Source organism: Crocodylus siamensis, chromosome 2, assembly GCF_052110815.1.
Source record: "Crocodylus siamensis isolate JL-2025a chromosome 2, ASM5211081v1, whole genome shotgun sequence".
NCBI lineage: Eukaryota > Metazoa > Chordata > Crocodylia > Crocodylidae > Crocodylus > Crocodylus siamensis.
Genome location: NC_143396.1, coordinates 198,960,820 through 198,981,118, shown reverse-complemented (window position 1 = coordinate 198,981,118; position 20,299 = coordinate 198,960,820). Strand labels below are relative to the sequence as shown.

Sequence of the window (20,299 nt, the reverse complement as noted above, 5' to 3'; positions counted from 1 at the left end):
TACATGTGCGCTTGGGACCGCAGTATGTTGAGCCAGGCAGTACAGCCCCTGCTGGCAGGAGGCCCAGGGGTCAGCCTACCAGCCCAGGGCTGCTCCTGCCAAGTTCAATGTGATTCAAAGGGGCTGCCTTGGACATGAGGGTGCTTCACTGTCAGCCCTGTACTGTAGCACCCTTGTGCCCCAGCCAGCCCCAGTCACTGGTTACACATGCATTGTGGTAGCACTATCCTACAGTTAATTGTGTTTACTCTGGCCTAATAGCACTACTTGTGTTGGGCAGTACTATCCTATGGCAGAGTTAATTAATTTACTCCAGCCTAGTAGCACCACTTGTGTAGACTGTTGTTGCTTTACTGCATCCTTAGTGAGCGTCTTATGTAGATGCACCCTGAGTCATATAAAAGCAGAATATCCTGAGTCTCAGGCAAGTCTCTCACCGTTGTCACTGGATGAGATTACATACTGTGAAAAAGGATTGATATGGCCTGAAACCTGTTCTGCAGTTGCTGTTCTTAAATGAACTCATTTCCTTGTATTGGAGATCAAATTGATTTGTTGTTTCATAGATTTCATAGACATTAGGGCTGGAAAGGACCTCGGGAGATCATCGAGTCCAGCCCCCTGCCCAAAGGGCAGGAAGTCAGCTGGGGTCATAGGATCCCAGCAAGATAAGCATCCAATTTACTCTTGAAGGTGTTCAATGTAGGTGCTTGAACCACCTCCGCTGGCAGACTGTTCCAGACCTTGGGGGACCTTGTTGTTGATTAGCAGGTGTAGTTGAGAAAATTATGAGTGATCTGCTGGGTCCTGTGCTCTATCTGCTAACTCTGTAGTCACAGACCAACCAGTTGTTCAGATAAAAAAAAAAAAAAATCACCATCCAGGTGTTTCTGTAACTGAGAACTGCACACCAGTTATTGAGATCCAGGGAAGAAGTAATGGAAGCTAGGGAATAATTTTTAGTTTTCACAAGTCTAAGACAGGCCTCAGACTCCCTTTCCTGTTAGATATAAGGAAGTACCAGAAATAAAAATCTTTTTTCTGATATTGAAGATGCATTTCTCCTGGGTACAGACAGGCTATGATCCGACAGGTCATTCGTGGTCAGCTGGGTGTACAGCTGGCAAAAAGCCTGGTCTGTACCTTGCCCATGTCCCACCATAGCTTTCAGGAAGAGTAGCTCAGTCTTGTGGCCTCCCACCCCTGCCAAAAGTGGGCAAAGCAGTCCCAGAAGTAGGAGTCTTGAAGCAGGCTGACGTTGAAGCACCAATGAGGTCAATGAGGTGCCTGCATGCAGGCTCTCCCAGGCAGGCTCAGTTCACAGGACAGACCATGATCCGACAGGCCTGAGGGAATGATGTGGCCACCGTACAGGAGTAATAGATGGTGCTTGGTGACATTAAGGCAGTCAAGGTGGGCCATGGTGAGACCACTGATGCTTGCCCTGGCCCAGGTGTACTGGCACATGTCAGGGTGTAGGGCTTGCCAGACATCAACGAGGTCTGCCATCTTCAGGGCAGACTGAAGCTTGTGGGCTGAGGGCTGGTAAGGCTCAGGCCCCGTGTGGTTGAGTAAGGCATAAATGGTGCAATTAAAGTCTCCACCTACGAGGAGCAGGTCATCGTCCTCACTAGCGTCACACAGGAGGGTGGTCAAGGTCTTGAAAAAAATTACCCTCTCCTGGCCATCACTGGATATGTAGACATTGATGAGTAGCAGGTGGTGTTGTGCTAGGGTGACGCAGACAATCAGCAGGCAACCGGGGATGATTTCCCACTCTACTGTCATGTCAAGCTGTAGCTGCGGTGATAAGACAGTCACAATCCTGGCACTGAGATTGGTGCCATGGCTCAAAAACAAGTGGCCTCGCTAAGCAGCATTCCAGGCCATCTGGTTGAGCCCATCAGAATGTGTCTCCTGGAGGAAGGTGAAGGCCAGCCACTTGTGGTGCAGAAGCTTCAGGACAGCCTCCCATTTAACCAGATCTTGACACCTGTTGATGTTAAAAGTGGCAATGGTCGTGGGTATAGGAGAGGACGAGCAAGGTAAGGTGCGGGTGGAAGAGCGAGCACACAAGCGAGCACAGCAAGATAGCAGAAACAGGTTGGGAAAGGCCTAACATTCCCTACGCTACTCCATGGACGCCCCCCCCCAGTCCCCATGCGTCTCTCACCCACTGTGCAATCTTCTCCAGACTGTAAGCCATCTGCTGGGTGCCTAGATCTTGCTGTATAAGTCTGGCCACAACTCTAGCAGCCTTGACAAAAAGCTTAGGCTCTGTGCACCACTGGGTGATGTGCCCCACTATATTCTTCTGTCCTTTGGTCTGCTTCAGAAAGGTAAGAAGACCCCCATAGTCAGAAGTGACCCAGAGGGGTCTGCCAACATGGACTGGATGTTGGCAACAGAAGAGCAGTGAAGCTGCACCTCAGGTGGGAGCTCACCTGCAATGCAGTACCTACACTCTCAATGTCCAGACACAGCAGCCTCCTCTCATCATTCAGGTCAAGGACCGGCTCCAAGAGAACAATCCCTGCCTTCTTTGTGGGGGGAAGAGGTGATCCTGCTCTCGAGGTCACTTGCAACACTCAGAAAGCTGGATCTCCATCTCACTAGCTTCCCCATCCAATCTGGTAGGCTGGGACGCGACCAAGAAGTCAACAAACTCCTCTGCCACCTGCTGGGTCAGGCCTCCAGAAGACAGGCATTCTGTATCATCTTTACTGCCACCTGACTCCAGAAGCTGGGAGACAGGTGAGGGGTTGGTGATCCCTGCCGTCACTTGCCCAATTGCCAAGTCATCCTTGTCTGCGGTCGCATGCAATGGCAGAACAGAGATGGGGTCTCCTTGTTCTTCTTTGTGGTGGGCAGCCCAGCCTTCACAGGGGATGGAGTGGATCACCAGCCACCTCAGACAAGGCCACGGTGGAGGGTGGCCAGGAGGAGTCTCAAGCCCCATCATCTGACAGGGCCCTGGCACCACAGTCACCAGCTGCCCCAGCTGCCTTGGCTGGGGCGGTCGGGATGGGCAGGGGGCAAGTGGAGACATCAGCCCTTCCACCTGGTGGGGCCTCTGCACCAGGAGGGTGGGCACCATAGGTGGGATGGGTGGGTGAGAGGGCTGGGGAGTAGTCTGAGCCCCTCTGCTGGATGGTGTTCTCACACTGGAGACCCCAGCCCTCTCAGATGGAATGGGGGTGAAAAGAGGTTGGGAAGAGATCCCAGCCTCACTGGGCAGGGCCTGTGTCCCAGAAGTGGATGCACCATCCTTCAGCACCACTGCAGTTGATGATGTTCCCCCACTGGCACTGGGCTGCTAGGTGGGAAGAGCTACTACACTAGAAACATGTGGTCTCCTTGAAGGAAAAATAAATCACAAACCTCTGCCCATCAAGCATGAGGTTCAAGGAGTGAGGCAGAGACTGGGGGGCCTCCCTGAGGAGCATCAAGACCTGCCTCCAAAAAGACAGGACATGCTTCAGCTTCTGGGCCTTGCTTTCGATTGTCAGTTGGTGAAAGGGACTTGTAGGAACCCCACAGTGTAGGAATCCCTTGGCCAGCTCCCAGTTGGACAGGTGTGGGGAGATGTTGGAAATCACCACCCTCATCGCCTGGGTGTCTAGAGGTGTGACAAGACAGTGATGCCTGTGATGTCCAGGCCCTCTGCACACACCCTTGTAAAAATACAATACAGAAAGGGATGGGTAAAAAAAGGGAGGGGTGTGAGGGAATTAAGAGAAAAAAATGAAAAAGGAAAAAAGAAAAGGGATACTTAGCACCCCTTGAAAGGCAAAAGATAAAATAAGATAAGTCCCCACAGCAGACAAACAAGAAAGACTTTTTTTATAAAGATTTATTAAGGGAAAAAGGGGGTAACAACCCAACAAAGTAATAAAACACTGCCCACACAGAGGCCCAGGTACAACACACAAAGACTAGGGCTTTGGCCTGCAAGCCATGCCCTCATAGTCTAAAAACAAAAATATCTAGCGCAACATCAGCCTGCTAAGACCTCTGCTGGTACTCCAGGAAGGGGAGGAGCAGTATCACAGTGCAAGGACTAAATGGCCACCTTCAACACTGCAGAGCAACCCCAATGTGCCTGGAAGGCGAGCACCATCTGCTGGAGGACAGAGTGCTCAAACTCTAGTGACAGGCATGCCTGCACCAAAAACTGAAAGAGCTGCAGGGCATTGCCTGAGCTGGACCCAGCAAGTCGGTTCCTGTGGCTCTTGAGGATGGCCATCTTAGCCTGTCCAAGTAAGAAGTTGGCCAGGCAGATGATACCCCCATTGACTGTCCAGTAGGAGAGGGAAAGCAAATAAGTTGCCTCTGAGAAGGCCAAACCTAGCGCTTCACGTAAAGTGCTGAGGGCAGCTAACAGCTGTGACAGCCGGGGGCATCTGAGTAAGGCATGGTTAAGGTCCTCCTCCATTCCCCCCGGACAAAAGGGACAGGACACTGATGCAGTTGGGTCCATGTGGTGGACGAGAGTGCCGGTGGCCAGTATGTCATGTAGCAACTGCCACTGGAGGTCACTGGTCTTTTTGGAGATGAGGGAGCTTATTATGTATATGCCACGTGGGGTGGACTGGCGTGAGCACCAGTGCTGCTACGTGCCTCCGCCACACCATGCCGAGTGACAAGGACGCGAGTGTGGCGGACCCAGATTGCCCACAGATACAAGGCCTTGAGGGAGCATGTTGAAATGGATCCTGGTACCACTGTCAGGAGACACAGGGAGAGCCAGTAAGGTGGCAGGCCCACCACACAGGTTACTATCCACAACCAGGACAATGGGCAGTGGTGGAAAGGGCTCACCCAGGACAACCCCGGCAGGGAGGGCTCTCCGTGCTCAGAGGTGCTCCTTCAGGGTGGCTGCCACATCCTATGGGAGAATGGCCTTAGGAAGTGGGCAGCACAGTGGACTGAGTGCATGCCCAAGTGGCTGGCCAGAGCCTAAGCTGACAACCAGTCTGACTGGGTCGTGTCGAAAAGGTGTCCCAGCCGGATGGTATGTGACCAGATGAGGGGGTCAACAAGGCTGCTAGAGGTGAGACTTGGCAGACTGAGCTGCAGGGCTGGGTTATACACCAGGGGCTCCTGCAGCAACTGTGGAAACCACAGATGGCTGGCTTGGGGCAGGAGGCAGAAGGCAGCTCACCAGGACCACACCATGCTTTGATAGAAGGGCGGGAGGACATCCCAGGCAAGGAGGGTGGAATCTAGGAGGAACAGCTCCCAGCCAAAACCAAGGCCCCCCACCCAGTGCAAAAACAAATTAGCTAGCTGCCACCAGGGGAGGAGGTCCTCACTGTAGAGGAGCCTTTGGAGGGCCTGTAGGTGGAAGGCTGCCACCCTGCCCACGAAGTCAACCAAGCCCTGGCCCCACTCGGCCACCAGCAAATAAAGAACAGCTCAGGAAGAAGGAAAGAAGGAAAGAAAGAAAGAGAAACAATAAGAAAGAAGCCGCGAAGTAGACAAATGCAACTTTTAGATGGAGAAACCAGAAGTAGAAGAGGGAGGGGACAGAGAACAGAGGGACAAAAAACACTGCAAAAATGCAAGAAAAAAATCAGAAAGTGAGGTAGACAAAAGCAAAAGTCCTTTAGACAGGTGGGAGTCAGAAAAGAAAAGAAATAGAAAGCCGGGGAGTCTTATACTCAGGATAGCACCACATAGCTCCAAGTGAGCCTGGTCTGAGGCATGCAAAGCGGAAGGAAGGAAGGAAGATGTCTTGAGCTGTATCTGGAGAGAAGGATTAAATATTTTAAGAGACTGGAGCTTCTTGTACCAGATTCAAACTACACAGAGACCTAATTCTGGACCAATAACTATGAGTTTGCCTATTATACCTGGAGCAAAACACTTCCCAAATCTAAAATAAAGGTTGAGACTACAGGCCTCTTAGATCTATCAGGTAATAGTTCCAAATCCAAGAATGAAAGCGAAAATTTATTGGGACAGCTGGGGCAGAATAAAATGGAATGGAGACAAGTTGGTTCCCAGATTGCTACTGAAGTTGATACCAAACATACTGTTGCTGTGGGCACTTGAGTCCACAATGAAACTGGTAGAGGGAGATTCCTTGTAGTTGGCACTAAGATACATTGGTACGTAGATCATGGTATTAAAGGAGAGGTTGCAGTGGATACTGATGCTGTTTCAAATGTTACTGGTGCCATAACTACATCTTAGCTTGCAAAAAAGGAAGGGTGTGGCCACTCTTGCCTCTCTATATATCTTCAATGCTGCCAGTATGTAGCTAGGGTGCCACCATCAGTGCCAGACTGAAGAACAAAAGTATAGTCGGCTCAGTTACTTCAACATTTAAAGGACTCTATGACTTCAGTATTTAAAGGTAGTGCCAAGGGCCTGAAAAAAATATGCAGGGAGAATGCATTGACCCAAAAGAAACTTCAAGAGAAAGCTCTGATTGGTGCACTGGGTGCACACATACTAAGTAGGGATCTATGCACTGAAAGAAGAACAAAATTATAAAAACAAAGTATATTTAAGATCCTGGCAATAGTTATATCAGCATATTTATTTCCTGAGTTTCTGTAATTTGTGGAATTCTGTGCATTGCCTACAGGCTAGTCTCAGTTTTATTTCAGCCATCCATCTGTCTACTTTGAATTCCCGAATTAGGCAAATAAGGCCCCAAATTTACAAACACTTGTATGCGATGTATATATTTCTACTTACCATTTATGATATTTTCAATTTTTTCTCCATGTATGTTGTAGAGAGATTTTGCTGGTGAAGTAAGATTCATTTTCATTGTGCATTCATCTAAAAACTTAATAAAAATATAAGAACTGCCTTTACTACACCTAATTAAAGTGCTATCCTATTTAACACACATATTAAGAACATGGAAAATCATGAAAAATATATACTTAAAATCTATGATCTAAATAATTTATTAACATAATGTTTAAATGGATTAAATTAATTATGTAAAGCTAGCGATTCTTGGAGAGACCAAAACACAGAGACAGACTAAGTAAACACTATTTGGTCCTCATACTAAATCTAACTGTGAATATTATGGTCCATACATCAAAATCTATACTAAGTATGATCAAATATATGTCCTATATTGTCAATTGGAAAAAATGATTCAAGATAAGCAGGAAAAAAATGTGACATAAAAAATGTAAGGAAATACTTTTTACAAAATCTGAAATAGGATAAAGTGATAAAAATATACTTTGAAAAATTAGGGTTTTGATATGATCAGTATCAATAACTAAAAGTTGTTTATAAGCCAATGAAAAATATAATGTAAATATGTACATAAAATAGATAACATACAATATATTAAAACATTAGTATTTCAAGGAATACCTAAAAGTTTGATCCTCAGCTGTACCACTTACTTCAAGTCTGAAGCCAGCTTCTAATTTAGGCTATTTTAAGAGGCTGGTTTGACCCATTTTAGCCTTTGACATGTCCTTAGCCCTCCTCAACACTCCTCAATACTCCCCCTGTAGGGGTAAGCAGATGTAAATCTGGCAAGATAGATACTATACCACTAGAAATACCCTTCTTTTGTCAGAAGAATCTTGAGTTGTTCCTTTATGACAAGGTAGGTTTAGACTGGGTATCAGGAAAAATGTCACTGTTAGAACAATGAGACAGTGGAATAGACTGCTTGGGATAGGCGGAGGGAGAAAAAATTATTTGGCAGCTCTTGCCACTGTGCACACCCTGGGAGGGCATGTGAGGCATGTGCCCACAGATCTGTGTGGGGGGAGGCAGGCTGCCACTGCGGGCTGAGGCTAGGGCTGCTCTGGGCTCTTCCCAGAGCAGGGGGGTGCGCCATGCTGTGCTTGGGGCAAGTGATGGCAGTCCTACCACTGTCCCATGTTTGCAGGGTAAGCCCATTTAGTCCCCCCTTCTGCTGCCTATGCTGCCTAGTGAAGTTATGAAATCTCCATCAGTGGAGATGTTCAAGAAGAGGTTGGATAAGCACTGGTCAGGATGATCTAAGAAAAGTTATGCCTATGTTTCTACTATGGGCATTTCCCATGCTTCTGGGCTTTGTTGTTTGCCACATGAAGCCAGGAAGTAATTTTTTCCCTTCCTTCTGCAGCATGTGTCAGGAGGGTTTTCTTTACTTTCCTCAAGCATTGGATTTTGGCTGTGGCCCCAGCTGGGGATTTTGACTAGGGTATGCCAACACTGCTGCTGGGACTAACACCTGGAGTTTCCTGGCCACAGGGTCTTGTCCCTCCCTCAGTTTCAGACCAATTACCATATCTGGAGATCATGAAGGAATTTTACCCCATGGTCAGATTGGTACAGACTTTGGGGGGGGGGTGACTTCCTCTGTAGAGGGGTCTCTCTTCCTTGGATCTCTCCAGTATATTTTAACAATCTTTGCAGTAGCAGGATGTTGGTCTCTGTGATTCTCCTGCTTGCTTGTGCTAGGTTAGGGTGTTATGTCTTGTGGCTGTGTTGGGCTTGACTGTGTAGTTTTGTAAATAGGTTAGACAATGAATTTGTATAGGATGGTTGGAATGTGGATGATCTTGCCTCAGGCAGGGGGATAGACTAGATGACCTCTAGAAGTTCATTCCAGCCCTACTTTTCTGATTACATTATTCTATGACAACTTTAAGTTAAATTTACATCATTCCAGTGGTGGAAATTTGATTTTTTTTTTAAATTACAATAATACTATCATCATAACCAAGTTTTCATATTGTACTACTGACCTAATACTTACGTGGAGACTGAAGCTTCTCTATGATATACATATACATTCTGACTCAAAAGCTATTACAAACCATAAAATAAGATAGATGGTGTAAGAGAAAGTAAATGTTAGTATCAGATATTAGTTAACTGAACTGCATAAAGAGTGGCTTTCTTTTATTAAAATATGGAATGTACACACATGGGTATTGGGATAAGGTAGAGGTACAGTACAACACAAGAACATCTTATTAGGACTGAAATAAATGGAGCAAATGAGCCCTCTAAGAAAAGAAAGGAGTAAAAACACACCCGTAGATTCCCTTTTTGATACTTGTGGAAGGGGAGAAATGGGACCTAGGTCACATCCACTACCCTCCCCACCCATAATTAAATTCTTCCAGTAAATGTAAAACTAGAAATCTAAACTAGAAAATGGAGGCTGCTTTCATATTAATCTAGGTCACTAATGTTAAGTAATCTTTAACTTTTTGGAGATAATATAATTCTAGTGAAGGTAGAAGTTCAGATGGCAGTACACTGTCTTTTTTATCCAAATGTCTTTGAGAATAAACTTGAATAAACTTGCATTGTCAAGATTGAACACATTCAAGAACATTTTCAGTGGAAATGCAGAAATCCTGAGGGACTTGACCCTATTTTAGAAAATGATCAGTTGTGGATAATGAAAACTATACTAACATTTAAGATGCTATTCACAAGCATGTCTCTATTGCAAATGATTCCTTCTATTTCTGCAATAATTTTATATATTCATTAACAAATTCAGCAAGGGAATTTGCAAGGTACAGCAAACAGCAGTTTAAGTTATGTCTAAATATCCAACATTATCCTTATCTAATTATATGTTCCGTAAGTGGATTTCAATTAAAGTACTCAGATTTATTTTCATCTTGCTTTCTCCTCAGTCCAATATCACACAAACAAAAGCATTTGTGGAATTTTCCAGAACTCATTGGCTTGAAAGCCTTGCAACTGAATTTTAGTAAAGGTGTTTCCCAATTTTTTTCTTCATTTCCTAAACTTTTCTGAAAATCATCTTAAAATGTGATGGTATTTTTATCACCTCTGTAAAAATAACAGCTAGCAATAGATGAAAAATAACAGTTGCTGCTAGATGGAAGTAGAAATTTCCTTTCAATTGTAAGACTTAATGAGCTCTCATGGAGCTTCTAGTTCTTGGTTCTCAGATTTTGGTGTAATCAATCTTGCTCACCACTATTTCCAGCTGATGTTCAGCTAACAGACTATAGCCTTGGTCTTACTCAATGGAGTTTGCTTCAACAGAGCAAAGGGATAGAAAAAATCATGGTCAGAAATTCTGGGAAGCCTTCACTATATTTCAAGTAGTTGCCCCTTTGGTCCCTAGAATCAATGGGGAGGAAGGTGAAGTAATGTCATTTTTGCCTTCACCTGAAGAGTCTTTTGCCTCCCTTACAGGGTTTTAATTGGTTTGATGTTGAACCTAATTCAACATATCCAAAGTGTTCCGGATTTTAAGGAATGGTATATTTAACTGTAAAAATATTTAGAAGCCCAATAATCAATACAAAATCTAGTTTGATTCATTTTTACATACTAACACAACTAAGCAGTTTCACATACAATGTTTTCCACGTGCAAGGTCAAATACCTAAAGTATGTTTTCTCTTCTCATCTGCATGCAACTTGGGTGACAGTGGGTGCATCTACATGTGTGGTTTACTGAGGAATTGACTAACTAGCTCCACAGTAAAGTGCCACAGTCTACGTATGTGCCGGTATTAGGATGCAATAAATTCTGCTGTAAGATAGTAGTCATGGACTGTCTTATGGCAGATTTATAAATGCAACAAAACACACATATAGATTGTGACGGGCTGGCTGCTACCTAGCCACATGGCTCCACAGGTTCTGCACCCTTGTGCACCCACTGACCATGAAGTCATAGCACACAAGATCCTAAGGAGAGGAAGGAGGAAGAGCAGCAGAATACAGGCACTGGATTTCAGAAAAGTGGACTGTAACAAACTCAGGTAACAGGCAGGATCCCCTGCTGGGGTAAGTCTGAGGAGGGGAAAGGAATCCAGGAGAGCTGGCTGTACTTTAAGGGGGCCCTTCTAAGGAGCTAGTTATCCTGATGCAATGAAAGACTGGGAAGTGCAACAGGAGGACAGCCTGGCTAGACAGCAACCTCTTCAATGAGCTGAAACTCAAAAAGGAAACCTATAAAGACTGGAAATGTGGTCATACTACTAGGAAAGAACATAAAAGTATCACACAGGCATGCAGGGAGAAAATTAGGAAGGCAAAAACAATTCTATAGGTGTGTCAAAAGTAACAAGAAGACTGGAAAAAACCAAAGGTCCCTTAGAGAATGTGACACGCAATCTAGCTATGGATGATGCAAAGAAGACTGAAGTATTTAATGCCTTTTTTACTTCAATCTTCGCAAACAGGTGCAGTTACCAGGTGACAAGCAGAGGTGCATCAAAGACAGGGAAGGTCAGAAACAGCATAGAGTAAAAGTTTTCCTTAGAAATTTTCAAGAGTAGGTTAGACAGGCATTGTTTGGGATGGTTTAGCCACTGGTGATCCTGCCTTGACCAAGGAGTTGAACTAAACTTTGTGAAGTCCTGTCCAGCCCTACTTTGTTATAAACCTGTGTTTCTTCTCTTTTATCATGACTGTTAGGTTAGGATGGCTAGGTTAGGCAGCACCAAGTTTGTCAAACCTGAATTCCCAGGCCTATACAAACATACTAGAAGATTAGCAAGGCAATGAAACCACCATGACAATTCTACAGAATTACTTTCCAGCAACATTAAAAAAAATCAGGGTATTTTTAATTTTTAAAAGTATAAAAATTTATACTAAATTTTAAAAATTGTTATTTAAAAAAAAATCCTTATGATATATAATATTTAGTCTGAAGGTGAATTCAATTATTTAATATATATCATTTTGATAGAGTTCTTTTAAATATCAGTGTGCAACACATGCTTTTAAAATAATGAATGTTTTAATATTCAGCATAGTTTTTCAATTTGTGTAGTAACCATGATAACCGAGAATGTAAGCCAACTATAGTTGAATTTTCATATTGTGCAATAATGTACATTGAAAACAATTTTGACGTACACTAAAAAGTTGAATCATCAAGCTGAAACTGTCACAAAAGTAATGCCAGTGAAATTATCTGTCATTTTCTGAAAGAAGTCTAAGATGGATAGCACGCAGGTTACTTTTCTGATGACAGAAGTGGCGATACTTTGACCTGGGAAAAGTCATTGTTCAGGAAAATGCTGAACAGAAGTAAGAAAAGGAATGTACTGACAACATTATGTGCACATCATGCAAATTCCAAGCCACTAAATTGAAGATCCTAAGCCGTATTTTTTCAAGGTGTCCATATAGAAAAACGTAGCTTAATAGTCTGAGGAAAAGGTGTTCTTGCCAATTATCAAAAACATGTTGAAAATACAAATTCCACATTGATCTATAACAATAAAGAAATGTCTCTTACCCCAATAATAACAATTGTTCTGAATAATCAGGCACCAAACTTAATGGTTATTCTGACAAGGAATTATAATGAATGTAATAACAAGGAAAACACATTATCCATGAAGTTTTGTCTTTCTTTAGGTTTTTTCCCCCTCTTCCATTCCCTAATTCAAGTCTGAGTAGCTTTAGAAGTGCCCTAATGTGCACTGGTAGATAACAATTCTGAAAGGGTTGCATCATCCATCAAGATCTAAAGTACATTGTACACTAACCCAGCTCTTGCTATGTTCCTGTCTTGTTGCTCATCCTTCTCAGAAAACTACTTGCTCGAGAGTAGTGAGAAAGACTTATTTAAAACTAGCTATGTCGTGTCTTTCACCTAGGTGTCATGTTTGTGCTTCTTCACATCTGTGCACTTGGAATTTTGTTGCTGTTATTTCTTTTAATGAACTATAAAGTCCTACAAGCTTTGAAGTTATTGTTGCTTTGCAGGTTTATATGTACCCTGAGATACCATTTTTCCAGCTCCTGGTGGGCTCCCAGGCTTTTTCAACTTAGGAGTTAATTTGGCCGTAATCTTGGAGAAGCTCGTCCAATATATTTTTAACTATTTTCTTCCTCTTCTTCATATAACTCCTTCTTCTTTAAATATCTGTAACTAGCCTCTTATTGTGAACACCTTCAACCTTTTCATAAGGAAGGTCACAGAGAAGGAGCGCCATGGTGGCAAAACTGTTTAAAGTGGCTGATGATTTTCCGCTACTTGATTATGTTTCAGCACTTCAGGAGTCTTTAATGTCTTAGACAAGCTGTTGCTGATCACAAGGTTGGCAAATGAGACTGTTCTCAAGTGGCAGAACTGATTCCTGAAGTGGAGTATATAAAGAAAATGATTTTAACCTAAAGATATCTCCTACTACGTGCTTTAGGGTTCCATTCTGTTTCCTGGTATTTAGCATGAATTGAAGTGACTGTAGGGGATGCTGAGATATAGGGATGGAGATATATTAAAATAAGATTGGACACACCATTCAAATGATAGAAAAATATATTCAAATTATAGACATATATTAAAATAATATTGGACACACTATTCAAATTATATTTCTATGGTGTTTTCTAATATAATAGCTAGCTTTGTCCTCATGGCAAAGGGCAGACCAGTGTTATAAAAATGTAGAAGAGGAGCACAAAGAGCTTATAGGACTTGTCTGCCACAGCTATCTTCTGTGACTGTAAAGTGAAGGAGAACTTGCAAGAGACAAAATGATGAAGAGGGTAAAATAGAGGTTACGGGTGAAAAATAAAACACCAAGAGAAGGAAGGAGGATGAGGAAATAAATTGAAGGAAAGTGGACAGTTAGTCCCTGTAATTTTGAAATATGGAAAGCAGAAAATGAATAAACAAATGGAGAAAAGCAATAAAGAGCAGTTAAGATATATTTTAATATATTTAATAAAAAGCTGAAACATCGTATTCCATGTAAACAAGCAATATGTGCATAGAAGGAATAAGGACATCTGCTTCCAATTAAATTTATTCTTCTCTATGGCTGGATATAGCAAGACTACAACTCACTGAGTGGTCTTGGAATAAAAAAAAATACAGAAAAATAGGGCTGAAAGGAACTTCAGGAGGTCATCTAGCTCAAGTCCCTGTTCAAGGCAGGATTATTCCAATCTGCAGCATTCCAGAGAACTGTTTGTCTAACCTGTTCTTAAAAATTTCCAAAGATGGAGACTACACAGCCCCTCTAGTAAACACTGATTCATGAAGGACATACCGTAACCTTTAAAATCCCAGTCTGTATCAAACACCAATTGTAGGAAGCTATCTAGTACACCATAATAGTCAGAAAAACAGAAAGAGGTTTGATCTTTCTTTCTCAGCCTACATATGATATTCCTTGTATATGAAGTATTTTAATGATTTAAAGTTACAATTGTCCTAGAGAGATTTGTTAACCAGTTCAATGGAATTCACAAAACAGGATAATTGGAATGTTAATGCTTCAGGCATTCAAAGTCTATTGCACGCAATGGAAATCTTTCCAAAGTCTCAGCGGGAGGTGAATCAGGCCCCAGGGCTGTGAAAATTAAAAATTACTTTATCAGACTTAATTCAAAAATAACATGGAGTAAAAAACAGGAATGCTGACAATGTGATTTATATGTTTTACCCCTGTGTCTTGAAAGCTAGGCACTTATGGATTTCTCTGATTATTTAAGCAGGTATTGGTATAAGGAACCTATATTAACAAAGCACATTAGCCCAGGAGCTATTAAACATCCACAAAAGAATTTAAAATGTCTTTAGCTGATAAAAAGGGTTTTTGGGTTCCGTCTGATTTTAGGAACATGGTAATGATTCTTGATTCTGGTAATTTTGAAGACATATTTTAAGTGCTTTAGAAATATATCTATTCTCAAATTAATAATCTAATCAAACCATTTGTTGAAATAAAAAGAAAGAACATTGAGATTTGAGGCCAAATGTATTTTATTTTCAGGATATTTTTGATTTTGTAATAAAATTTACCTTTTCAATTTGATTCTGTTCTGCAATTATCTCATAGCCATCCTGCCCTGTGCAATTTTTAAATGCCAAAATTCTGAGTGAGGACTTCTCAACAAGCCTCTTCATGCCACAGGGAAGTACAGGGTTGGTTTTCTTTCTCTTGACACCAGCAGGAAAAACCAAACCATTCACTGTCCAGATTATTTTCTTCATTAATGACAGATGGTCTGGAAGAAAACAGAAAAAAACCGTAAAAGTCAATATTTGGCTTCAAAATTAAAAATGGACACATCATGCTCCCCTTCCGTATTACCTTAATAACACACACTGGCCTTCCTCCATATAGTATTTTTTGAAATACTACCACCAGCTTCCCACTAACCGTGACATAAGCTGTAGCAAGCTGTCTTCACTGATAGCCTGCATAAATCATCATTCCTGAAGGGAACAGATGTTCAGGGTATGAAAGAGTAATACCACAATTTAGTCATAATTAAAATTCACCTTAGCATGCCTCTATCAGTAATCAGAGAGGAACATTTCACTTCTCACCTACAAAAATCAAGTGCTTCTCATCTCTTCAGTCTCAGAAAAATTATGCCTGCACCTTTTTTTTACATTGTTTTAAGGTTCACATCTGATAGCACATTACCCAAAAGGTGTTTTTATTCTACTTTAACAGTTGGTTTCCTTACCACACCTTTTTTGGATTCCTAAGAGGATGGTCTGTACATAAAATACATTTGCAGGTAAAAGCAATAAACTTGAAGCCTTAATGAATGCAGTGTATTTTTATATGGAAGGCCAGTTATAGGAAATACCTTGTCACAGAATATGCCAGTAAAGACAATATTTTTGTCAGCAACAGTTTAGTCTAATCCATATTTTCCAAAATAATAATCTGATTTTAAACCACTAAGTTTATAGTTATTCAGTGATCATTAAGTGCTTAAATCCAATAAATCCAAATAAAAATCGTCTTTGATTTTTTAGCTCCATTAACATAAATGGGAGTTGTGTAAGTACCCAATTTACTTGAATACAAGATGAGCCCCAATAATTAAATTCTATATATGGAAAATTAATACATTTGCTATAATTTTCCAGGTATAAAATCTATTTATTGGAGGCTTGCCTTGAATTTGTGACCCTCCTACTACTACAGCAGGGAAAATAAATGTGGGGGGTGACTTAGCTCCCTTGCCCTCTGCTGCCCACTCACTGGAACTGGGTTTTCTTGCTATGAGTCCTGGGATCCTCCAAAAATGTATACACAGATGTGGCACAGGGCAACATGGTCCAGCTCCAACTCCTGAAGGGCAGACCATGTTGCCCTGTGCCTCATCTGTGTATATATTTGTTATAATCATATGTGACAGGATGAGAGAGGTGAACTGTTTGGGGCCCCATTTTGTGATATTTGCCAGACATTTAAGCCTGGTGAAGAATCAGGAATCACTGGAAATGGGAAAGAAAGGTGTAGTTCAGCTATGGGAGTGAAGAGGAAGTCAAAAGATATGCAATGTAGCAGCACGCTGACTTGAAAAGGAGTGACCACTGAGGGGGTCTGCGTTCAATGGGCATTATTATATATTTTATTTAGATGGGCTTCACTATAACCTATTCTTGTGTTAGGTTCCCATCAGCAATTCAGTTTTTTTGGCTAAGATCAAATGTAACATTTTTGGCACCAAAGGGAGGGTGCCAGAGCTGGCTCTGGCCCTCCTGGTGCTGGGTTGGTATTGCAGTGCCTCCAGGCCCAGTTGCAGTGTGGAAGGAACATCTGCATCTTTTTTGAAGGGGGACAGACAATTTATTAAATAATGTGTCCTTGTTTGTGAATGTGAGATGAGAGTTTTTTTCCCATGCTGTTTGGGAGAAAAAAACCTTGTCTTGTATTCAAGTAAAATGGTAAAGAATAAGCAGTATGTCTCAGATGTTCTAAAGAGTGGCTCTGGGCCCACTCTCAGGATCGCTAAGGTAGCTCTTGTTGTGGAATCTGGCATGCATGGAGTAGGAGTGGGCAGGGCACATGTCTCAATACAGAAGGAGCATAGATCACTTCATATCACTTTGAAAAGGTAAACATCTCATTACATTTATTAGTGCTGGAAAATGTTAAAATGAACAACACTATTGTATTTTTCAAGACTGGGTTTTAATTCATAATTCTTTTCCATCAAAAACAATAGAACTTATTTTATTACAGAATATAAAGAACCCATCTATATATATATTATTGCCATTAAAACTACCAAAATAAAATAGCACTGCTTCTCAAAACAATCAGCATTAATTCTAAAAAACCGGCAAAACTTCTTTTCTCAAGGACATTGATACCTACACTGAATCTAAACAAAACTTTACATATTAGGAAGTTTTGTTTTCCAAACCAATATTCTCAGGGTTTGTACAGATGTTTGCTGCACCTGGTCTACTTTCACATGGATTACTTTAAGCTGCTTAAATGTAGACCAGGAGCAGCACATACAGCCACTTGCCATTCCTGGGAGCTGTGCAAGTAACTTGGGGTGGGGCAAGGGGCAGTTGGAATTGGCGGGAGGGTGCTAGCCAGTCTGTGGGTGTGGGGATCTCACCACAATAGCCCAGTCTGGGTCAGAATGGTAAAAATAGCACAGCTTTGGTACTTCACTGCAAATGCATACAGGCAGTTAGGAGATTGGGTAACCCTTTCCTAGATCAGATAAACCCAATCATGGTCTAAATTAGTACACATCTTGATAATTATTTTGCACTTGTGGTGGGTCTTTCTTTGAATGTGTGGCTGGTATAAATTTATTGTGCAATTAACCAGTTAATTGTGTAATATATGGAATGTGTAGCAGGGGCCTAAATTTATAGCCTGATCCTCAGGTAGCGTAAATTGGGTTAGCTCAGTTGATTCCAGTAGAGCTACACTGATTTATAGCAACTTATGTTCAAAGCTAATAAATCAACTAATTTAATGGTGGCCATTGAATAGCCATTGGCATTTTGGCAATCTGTTACCAACCTAAAATGGATTTAATTTTAAAGCCTTTGACATTCTGGGCAGTTTTTGGTTTTCTGTCTCATATGAGTATACTTGCTCTCTTTCAGAGGCTGCTTGTATCCATGCAAGAACTCATGACTTTCCTGTTTTTTTCAGTTTTGAAACAGCCATCTTTAAGGCACATGTAGGAACTAACATTGGCAAGGTATAGTTTTGTGACCTTTGGCACTTGCTGTGAAAATCCATCTAGATTTAGCCAAATATGGGTAATGGGTGTGCATGTACAAAATAAGGTTTTGCTAGCTGCTAAAATCCCTGAATAGTCGGTCTGTAGCAAACAGGTTTCAGTCCCATGAAGCTCTGTAAATGCCAATTGCACTAAATGTGATCCCAGGCTCCACTCAAGTTTCTTGTACAGCACAGAGCTAAAATGCAAGATTGGACTTAATAATCAGTCATAGTGGTTCTCACCTCCTTTGGGCTAAGTGAAACTGTTCTAGGTTGGGAGCCAGGAGAAGTCTGTCACCAAATGGTATGACTAATACTGGGCATATCTACACATGCGGCAGACTGTGCAACTGTTACTGTCCAGTCACATAGTACTTAAACAAGTGAGCATGTCTACATGAGACAAGTATGAGCAAGTGGGCACAGCTATGCAAGTACTAAATGACTGCGCAGTAACCAGCATTACTGTGCAGTCATGATGCCGCATGGCTATATTTAGCAGCTACAGTGCAGGAGCAATAAAATACTGCACAGTAGCATCAGCATCACAGTTCATGCCCGGTAGTACATTGCCATAGCAAGGAGGTATAGTGACATTAGCTCGTCACTGTGGTGATGTAACATCTCATGTAGATGCTCCTACTGTGTGTTTAACAGCCCTAAAAGAAAGGCCTAGTACTCCTACCTTGGTAGACAAGTGTCATTCCTTACAGTTTATTAAAAGAGTACCTGAGAAGTTGGAAGAGATCATATCTGTGGACTCTTTGTTGAACTAGTCTGCTAAGCCAGGCTGTAACTCTTGTAGATGCAAAGATTCTGGCTTAATATGGTGATAAACGGACCACAGATGAACAGTTTCTTTGCAAAGATGGAATGAGTGCTTAGACCTCTGTTGACATAATACTGTTACAGCATTGACTATCTTGAGCTACATTTTCAGCCCACTTAGCACGAAAGAGATGTTGTGTATACTAGGTGAATTTCCCTGAGTTCTACAACATTTTTCTTAGTCTTTTCAACAGTTCAGAGACTTTGGTTTTGTATGTAGTCTAGTTGAGCTTCCTACCCAGATATGGAAGCATCCATGTCCAGCATTCTGTCAGACAGAAGTGAGGGGAAAAGGTACTCCTTTATATGCCTGGGTCTTTTCCATGTCTTTCATCACTTTAGCAAGGAACCTGCACCCTTGTGTACATGTGATGTTTTTGGGGCACAAATTCAAGCATGAAGCTTATGTCAAGTCTGGCATTCTGATCTAAATGCATGAATCTATATGATTTGGGAATGTGAAATGAGATCTTACAGATATTTGTGGATGAGATTTCTGCTGTTTGAAGAGATCTAATATGTTCTTGAATCTCTCCTGTGGATCTAACACAGACTTTATAATTTCTATTTCCTGGGCTGGCAACAATCATGAAGTTCCTTTGTTTATCCTGAGATCCACAGTAGTGATGAGATGTAGATAAGACAAATGGAACTGTTGAGTTGCTGTGAGACAACTTTGGGAATCTAGATATGGCAAATGGTGATTTGGGCTACCATTCTAAATTTGAAATGATGGATGAGCTTGCTGAGACATCTCAAATATGAGTGGATACACATTCCCTTTCTTCTTCTGGATTAGAACATATTCTAACTAATCCCCCATTTCCTCTGAACTCCAGGAGTATTCCTTATTTTAGAAGTATTTCAAGTGAGAAGATTGCTAAAAAAAATAGTGGGGGGGAGGTGGGAAGGGGCAGGGGAAATGGAATGGAATGGAATACTCTGTATTTATAATCTCTCAGATTCAGAAATCTAAGGCAATTTGATTCCAAGATCCTCTCAAATGAAAGACAGTCTCCAAAAGAAGGAGGAGAAGAGGTCTAGCGGTCTTTCATTTTAATCACAGAAAAATGTGGATTGTGGGTTAATTTTTTTAATCCAAAAACTTGGCATTTTTTTTAATCAGAGAAAACCAGGATCCGTGTTCATTACTTTACCTGGAGGACCAGCAAAAAGCAGCACAGTGCTTAAAGACACTACTCAACAGCAGGGTACGTTCAGCATAATAACACCGTCTTTGTAAACTTGGCATGCTTGCTTTCTGCAACTTTACCAACTCCTAGGAATGGTCCTTACATCTTTCAAAAGATGAAGGCTTAATTCTTGTATTAAAGACTTCACAGCCTTCAAATGGGAGGCGCTCAATTTGTGTCTGGACCTCTTTTAGTCTTCTGGAAGTCCTGCCTGGGGCAATGGAGGGCTACAGTATCCAGCAAATATTCCATAAGCAGTGGTGATGTGTAGGGTGTACCCCCTGAGAGCGCTGGTGCACCCCTGAGAGTGCTGGTGTACCCCCTGAC

At 41.9% G+C, this 20,299-nt stretch overlaps 1 protein-coding gene across 1 annotated transcript in view; it reads right to left on the bottom strand.

The window, feature by feature from the left end:
- Positions 1–20,299, bottom strand: part of DCDC1 (doublecortin domain containing 1) — a 500,455-nt gene that overhangs the window by 417,843 nt on the left and 62,313 nt on the right. The window contains exons 7-8 of the mRNA XM_090034627.1: positions 14,753–14,958; positions 6,709–6,802 (exon numbers count right to left, since the gene is read on the bottom strand). Coding sequence (XP_089890753.1) covers positions 6,709–6,802; positions 14,753–14,958 — 300 coding nt within the window. The remainder of the gene's footprint in view (positions 1–6,708; positions 6,803–14,752; positions 14,959–20,299) is intronic.